The 8,418-nt window shown below is 35.7% G+C and overlaps 1 protein-coding gene across 1 annotated transcript; it reads left to right on the top strand.

The window, feature by feature from the left end:
• The first annotated feature begins 3,593 nt into the window (after positions 1 to 3,593).
• On the top strand, positions 3,594 to 8,183 carry LOC126709190 (uncharacterized). Its single transcript, XM_050409313.1, has 6 exons — positions 3,594 to 3,909; positions 4,102 to 4,251; positions 4,437 to 4,580; positions 5,060 to 5,152; positions 5,407 to 5,514; positions 7,602 to 8,183. The coding sequence occupies exons 1-6, from the start codon at positions 3,603 to 3,605 to the stop codon at positions 8,126 to 8,128; spliced, it is 1,329 nt and encodes a 442-aa protein (XP_050265270.1). The 5' UTR covers positions 3,594 to 3,602; the 3' UTR covers positions 8,129 to 8,183.
• Positions 8,184 to 8,418: the final 235 nt, after the last annotated feature.

The following is an 8,418-nucleotide window of genomic DNA, read 5'->3' as shown; positions in this document are numbered from 1 at the left end:
ATCCTCAAATCCTTTTGGTTGCTCAACAAACACTTCTTCATTTAGGTATCCATTCAGAAATGCACATTTTACATCCAATTGATAGAGTTTGAAGTTCATAGTGCATGCAATGGACATGAGAATTCGAATGGATTCAAGTCTTGCCACCGGAGCGAAGGATTCATCAAAGTCTACTCCTTCTACTTGAGTGTATCCTTGAGCTACTAACCGAGATTTGTTTCGAATTATCTCTCCATCTTCATCAGTTTTGTTTTTGAAAATCCATTTTGTACCTATGACATGAACATTTTCAGGCCTTGGAGCAAGTTCCCACACATCATTCCTCACAAACTGATTCAGCTCTTTATGCATTGGCTCAACCCAATTCTCATCTTGAAGGGCCTCTTCTACCCTTTTTGGCTCAAATTGAGCAAGGTAGCAGTGATATGTTACATGATTGGCCAATAGGATGTTTCCTTTTCTGAGGCGAAGACCTTCATCTAGAGACCCTATGATGTTGCTTTCCGGATGGTTCTTAATTACTCTTGAAGATGGCTTCTTTGATGTGGAGACTTCATCACTTCGAGAGATGGGAGGATGGACTTCCGGAGGAGTAAGAGGACTTGATGTTCTAGACATCGATCTCGTTTCTATTCTTGGGTTGATGGGAGTTGATTCTTCTTCTGGTGTAGGTTCTTCAACTTCTATATCAAGAGCTTCGACCTCAACATCGGGTTGTTTGGTGCTCGGCCCTTCTCCATCATCAATCATCTCCACCTTAGATAAGGCATCATCAATCTTGACATTGATGGACTCCATCACTGTCTTAGTTCTCTTGTTAAAAACTCTATACGCCTGACTCGTAGTAGAGTACCCAAGAAAAATACCCTCATCACTTCTCGCATCAAACTTCCTAAGATTCTCTCGATCATTTAGGATATAACATTTGCTTCCAAACACCCGGAAATACTTCACTCTAGGCTTCTTTCCATTCCAAATCTTATAAGCGGTCTTCTTTGTTCCTACTCGGAAAAATATTCTATTGCCAATGTGACACGAGGTGTTGATAGCTTCTCCCCAAAACTTTTGAGGTATTTGCTTGTTAAGCAACATGACTCTTGCCATTTCCTAAATCATCCGATTTTTTTTCTCTACCACTCCATTTTGTTGTGGAGTTTTGGGGGCTGAAAATTCCCTTTTGATTCCATTCTTTTCACAGAAAGACTCAAATCTTGCATTCTCAAATTCCCTCCCATGATCACTTCTTATTTTGGCAATAGGGACCTCTCTCTCGTTTTGTAGTTTCTTGCACAGAATTTCCAACCTCTCAGAAGCTTCTGATTTTTCTCTAAGAAATTCAACCCAAGTGTATCTTGAGTAATCATCCACAATGACCATAATGTATCTCTTTCCTCCTAGACTTTCAATTCTAGTAGGCCCCATTAGATCAACATGAAGTAACTCCAAACACCGAGAAGTAGCAATCACATTCACCTTGTGATGACTTGCCTTTGTTTGCTTTCCCATTTGGCATGCACCACAAACGGTCTTCTTCACCTTTCCAAACTTAGGAAGTCCCTCAACTGCTTCAAGTTTGGACACTTTAGCTACTTGTTTGAAATTAGCATGCCCAAATCTATGATGCCAAAGTTCCAGCATATCAACACGAGCACTTCTACACAAAATGGGTGCCGTGGGAACTACTCCATAACAGTTGTCTGTAGTCCGATTTCCCTCCAAGACCTGAATCCCTTCTTCATTGATGATCAAGCATCCCTTCTTAGAGAATTGTACCAGGAAATCATCATCACAAATTTGAGTGATACTCAGCAGATTTGCCTTTAGCCCTTTTATGTATAACACATCTTTCAATAGCGGTAATCCATGTATCTCGATAGTCCCTTTGCCAAGGACTTGAGCATGACTTCCATCACCAAAAGTGACATAGTCACCAACCTTTTCTTTAAGTGTCTTAAATAGTGACTTATCCCCTGTCATATAGCGAGAACAACCGCTGTCAAGATACCACAAGCATGCATTAAACACCTTCAATGAGGTATGCATAAATAAGCTCACATGAGACAAGCATTCTTGACCTTCAAACAAAAACTCATCATCAGTTTTCATGCTTCTGTCAGATTGACCTTTCATTTTCAGACTCTCAATCATCTCACACAACATTCTATTCTTTCTTTTATATTTCTTAATCAATGATTTAGATTCAGATATGCTACTGTGTAAGACATGATTCTGATTTTCAAAATATTCCAGCATGTGAACAAATATCCTAGCATGTTTCTTAATTTTTAACAACTCTACAAGTTCATTGGTAAGACACCCTTCAAACATATGCATAGAGTCATTTTCACAAACACTTAAACTACAATTCAGCATGGTATTTTCCATAACAGCTACCACAACACAGGGGTCTAGGATCGCACTTAGGTAATAAAACCACAACACGTGCACTCGCTCTGATACCAATTGAAAGTTCAAATATGTGTATAAACACCCTTCAACATTTAGAACCCCAATTTACAAATTGACCAATTCAAGCTATATGTCAAACAACTAGTGTGCGGAAAATGAACATAAGCTATAATATAGAATTGGTAAAACTATCTAAGCCAAATTAAAATCACAACTCACAGCAGATAATAAAAGCCAAAGATAAAAGGGAAGGAAGATGCAAACACAAAAACAACACACGATGTGTTATCGAAGAGGAAACCGAAACCCTCGGCGTAAAACCTCTCTGCCGCCTTCCAAGAGGTAAACAATCCACTAGAAAATGTAGTTGGAATACATGGACAGCAATAGACCCTCCAAGCCTAATCTACCCAGTGCATCTAAGCCCTCCAAGCTTCTTGCTCCAACGAGGTTGCGCTGAACTTTTTTCTTTTCTAGCTTCCCGGATTGCGCTACTAGACCATAGCATCAACCAATGTAGATTGGTTCATTCCTAATTGCTTCCCAGAAAACCAAACAGCCATCTCACAGTGATGAATATGGTGAGAACAAGGTTTTGGTAAAATGCCTCTCAAGGATTTGACAATGGAGAGGAAGAGAGTTGAGGAATTTGAAGAGACTCTAATGTATAGATTGTAAGTGAATCAATCTTGTTTTTCTTTAGGGTTTCTCTCTCAAATTCTCTCTGGAAGCTCTCTTTCATTTGTGGGTATAAGGGGTATTTATACTGGAGTGAGAGAGGAATGTAAAATGTCAGGTTTTACAAAACAGGGGTGGCTCGCGGCTTGGCCTCGCGACTTAATTGAGTCGCGAGTTCCAGTCATAAGATAACTGTATGGCCAGTTGTCCTGTTTTGTCCTGTAGTGCTCCAGCTAGCATGACTATTCACCTTTTGGCATGCTTGGAACGTGTGTTGCGTCTAGTGGCTTGCAGCCGTGAGCCACCCGCGAGATCAAGCCGCGAGTCTCTGTTTTATTGCACACTCTTGAGCAATCAACACTCTATCTCACTCACTACCCTTACAACAAAACTCACCTAAATACAGGGTTACTAAATGCTGAAATACAAGCAAATTTGGCACGGAATGAAGCCAATAAAATGGTTGATTAAATTCAACCTTACAGATGTCGTTAAGGAAATCGTAAAAATAATTGATGATAACAAAGACCGGTTCAAGGATGTTCTACAATATAAAAACGATCAAGGAAAATACCCCTTTGCATGTGGCAGCATCAACAGGGAGTCTGAGTACGTGTATCTGCATTGCTGAAGCTGATCCATCAATGGGGAATGAACGTAACAGGGAGGGTAAGAGCCCTCTCTTCTTGGCTGCTCTGCTTGGTAGAACAGAGATTTTCTTTCACCTCCATTCCATCTGTAGAAGACACCTAGACACATCCTACTATAGAAAAGAAGATGGTGAGACAATTCTACACTGTGCCATCAAAAGGGAGTATTGGGGTGAGCATTTTAATTAATTTGTTGAAATTCACTTCATGCCTTTCAGATAATGTAATTTAATAAACTAATGTTTAAACCAATAGTTGCTACATGTTTACTTGTAATAAAATCATAGAACCTACCGTATATTGGTGAAATTGGTTGGCTGATTGAATACTTGCTAAACCATATTTTAAACGTTGTGGTTGGCAGATTTGGCATATCGGATACTTCTCCTACACGGAGAACTTGCTACTTGTGTGGATGAGAATGGAATATTGCCGATCCATCTCTTAGCAGAGAAGCCTTCTGCCTTCCGAAGTGGTTGCCACCTTGGATGGTGGAGCATCATCATTTTTCATTGTAAGTGTTACTAAATTGTCAAGCCGATGGGAATGCTCTTAGTTGTTAAAATCCGAGTTGATCAATACATTCAGGAGAGATTATTAGGTGCAGTTAGCACACCTAACAATTTTTCTACATTATACCTTCGAATTATTTCTGTTGTAAAGCATTACATGTCATTTTCCTCTGGTGTTATTTCGAAGGGACACCGGTTGACGTGCCTAAGAAAATTAATAAGAGACTTACAAGACCATTGAATAAAAGGCGTGAACACAAATTTCCTGAGAACTACCAAACATGCGTCAGCTTCATTCAATTGCTGTGGAGGTGGACTATAATTCAAGTTGGTAAGTGAAATAAAATCTTACATTAGTAATAACTAATTAAAGTCACTTAAAAAAAATCACTTTAAAACAAATGATAGAACAAGAAATTGTGGCAATTGGAATGAATGAGTAATTTTTTTAGAAGGAAGGAACGAGCAGCAGTTTGAAACTCTTTCACCCTAGAACCTTAAGCATTTTATATATGGCGAATTACCAATTCAACTATAAAGCCCTTGGCTGTGATTAATACTTAATATAACATAACTAGTTCAACCTATAAACTAAAGTTTTGGGGTTAAATATAATGTCCATGTACGCTATATTAGCTTCTCATTTGGAGTCTCCTGCATTATTTCCCCAGCAAAAACTTTAACACACAAAAATACATAACCAATGAAAAGCCTTTCTTTTTTCTTTTTCTTTTTTTATATTTATATTTAATTATGTGTGCGCTTCCTCACACAACCAAACTAGTTTCTAATTTCTCTCCTAATCTCTAGTGGCTATTATAGGCAAAGTATGTGACAAAGTCAAAAATGCAGATGAAGAGAATCCTGAAAGATCGAATGTTACTACTAAATCGAGACATAAAGGTGAGTAGTGCAATTGTAACAAGTGTGTTCTAAATGCTAAAGAATCCTGCATCGGTTGGATTCAAGACTTAGTAAAGGTTTATGTCCAAGTTGGTCCTCTCCAGATGTTAATTTTTGGGTTGGATACTCTAATGACCTAATACTATGCCAAATCTTACATGTGCCATTTACCTTTATGCCCATAAAATTCTATTCTTTTAGGTTTGAATTTTTTTTTAATAAGTTCTTAACTTATTTGTTTGTGTATGTTGAAGGATCCCAAAGTGAAGATCATAAGCACTATTCATTTTGGAAATATTGTTGCGCCCCCTATATGATTATCACATTTGCTTGCAAAGGAATAAAGCGCATTCTTGGATTTGGTACACCATCCTTTTCACTTTTTAGCCTTTCTTATTTTATGTTTCTCTATTTAAAAATAGGAAAATCTTAATGGAAAATACTTGTTATGAGTAGTGTTTATTACACACTATTTATTGCACATATATATATACACATATGAAAATTGCATTGAAAACGTGAGCGATGTTTATTACACACTATTTATTGCACACATATTTACACATATGAAAATTGCATTGGAAACGTGGGTCAAAATTTCCACCTGGATGTGCATATTTACATTTTTCATTCACACCTTTGAGTTGTGTCCACAAGAGGTTAGCACAGTAAAGATGTTCAAGCCGGGCAGACGCATGGTGGGGATGGCCTACCTTTAATATTACATATAAAAGTAAAATTTTAAATATTAAAAACAAACTTAGCCCCCTAAAAAATTTTAAAAATTATCAAAAGAACTCAATAAAAAAAATTAGACATCACATTTCTATGATTATGCACTCTGAGATCAAATGTAGCTGTGTGCTGTGTGAAATTTTTTACTTTTTCTGAACTTCACACCATATTTCTTAATTATTTTATTTTATTTCTTTAAAATTCAACATACTTTTGCTGTTAAGTTGTTTGACCTTTATAGTTCATTGTTTGTAACACCGTACTTTTTTCTTGGTAACAGTAATTAGTTCAAAAAATATTTGACATGTAATTAGAAGGTATACATGACTTTTATTTGATTAGTACATTATGGAAATTTTAGCTACAAATATTTGGTTTTTTAAAAAGAAAAATACAAATCATTCCGAATTAATCAAGGGTTCTAGCTGCTGCAAACAACTGTACAATTCATTCACACCTCCTCTCGCTCTGATATCTTTATCACTCCCTTGATCCATTTTGAAGAATTCTTGTAACCTCTACGAAAGATTAGGTTTACAATATTGTAACACAAGCAAAAACATAACGTTCTCTCCCTTTGGTTTAATTGGATCAAAACACCATGACTATCTCGATCAAAAAAATGTTCACAACCGACTTTGTACATCAGATATGAAAATTAATATTATCTCAAATTTTTCCCGTTTGGTAATTTTCTCACTCATCCTATGCAATTTCCAATTGGCAAACCAAGCACATTTGCATTCACATCCCATTGAAAAACAATCAATTTTTTCAAATAATTAATTCTCAGAACCAAGAATCCATTTAATTTCTCAATCAAAGATTACAAACCACAATGCCACAGTACCAAAAAAAAAAAAAAAAACACAACGTCATCAATTAATTATTAAGAATTAGTATCCTGTAAAGAAAAAAAAATTAAGAATTAGTAAATTTGGTGACAGCCTTAGTTCCTCAAGATAGCTGGACATACCACATCAACAATTTATAAAAATAAATAAATAAATAAAATAGCTTGTAGCCCAAGTATTATTCTTTTTTTTTTTTTTTTTTTGGCTGAAAGAATTATTTATTATGTTATTGATCTTAAATTAGGTAAGGTTGTGAGCTTTTTGTAAAAGGGCAAAACTTAGATGCACCCGCAATTAAATGAGTCTAAATCTTCTGTCTCACTTTTCCTATTTTACTCTATACTCCACTAATAAAAACTTGTCACGTGCTCCCCTAATTAATTAAATACTACTATTAATCAATAACGGTAGTATTAATAAGTCAAAAATGATAGTATTTAATTAATTAGGTGAATACGTGGCAAGTTTGTATTGGTGAAGTATAGAGTGAAGCAGGAAAAATGATACAGAAGATTTGGAGTCAAATTAAATTCAAATGCATACTTGCATTTATTAAAGAAATACATGCAAACAGTGTTGCTTTTCAATGACAATTAAATTAAATAAAATTATATGTCTGAATTTAATTAGAGAATCTAATATATAATAATATCTAAGATTTAGCCTTTGTAAAATTAGTACCATATTTAGCATTTTTCATATTAATATTTTGTTAACAAAGTACTAGTTTGCATTAAAAAATTGTTTGTTTGGCCCTCGAATTAAAATCCTGGTTCGGCCCTGTATTCATGTAACTATATGTACACTAATATACTTGGCTGTTCATAATATATATTCTGTTATATGATTCCGAGGATCAGGGGAAATAAAGAAGATAAAAGAGACGCACAGATTGTCCGTTACGATCATGAAACGTTGTATCAAACCTATAAGCGTAGAGCACTACTTCGATGGAGGGACGAACCCTTGGCTAACTAGATATGAAGATGAAGACTTAAGTTTTATTGCTGCATATAGGAATATTGTGTCGGAGTATGATATACATCCACTGGAAGAGAAAGAGACACCCATATTGTCTGCGGCAAAAAATGGAATCAAAGAAATGGTTATGGGAATACTACACAAGTTTCCAATGGCTATCCATGACGAAACGAGAGATGGAAAAAATATAGTACTGTTGGCAGCCAAGTACAGACGAACACAAGTATATGAGCTATTCCGCAAAAGCCATTTACGGATTGAAAGTATGTTTCATAAACTGGATAAAAACGGGAATAGCGCACTGCACCTCGCAGCTGAACAGCCTGAACTACGAGAGCAGAAGTCGGGCCTAATTCCTGGGGCTGCATTGCAAATGCAATGGGAGATTAAGTGGTATGAGGTATGAATATAAAGTGCACTTTTCTTCTTTCTTTCTTTTTTTGGGATAAATAAAATGAGTAAAACTCTTATTAATCAAAGAAACAGAGAAACGAGCACCAACCTAGAAAGGAAATTATGTGGTTTGAGGTTTGACCTCCTACATCTATACGATAAAACTCTAGAAGTTATATTTGTACTGTATACTTAATTCATGTTTACAACAACCCTTAAGCAAGATTTATATATATATATATATATATATATATATAAAGATTAGGAATTAGGAATTTAGGATTAGTCTAACTGGACATTACA

Source organism: Quercus robur, chromosome 12, assembly GCF_932294415.1.
Source record: "Quercus robur chromosome 12, dhQueRobu3.1, whole genome shotgun sequence".
Taxonomy (NCBI): Eukaryota; Viridiplantae; Streptophyta; class Magnoliopsida; order Fagales; family Fagaceae; genus Quercus; species Quercus robur.
This window is presented reverse-complemented; position numbering and strand designations above follow the sequence as displayed.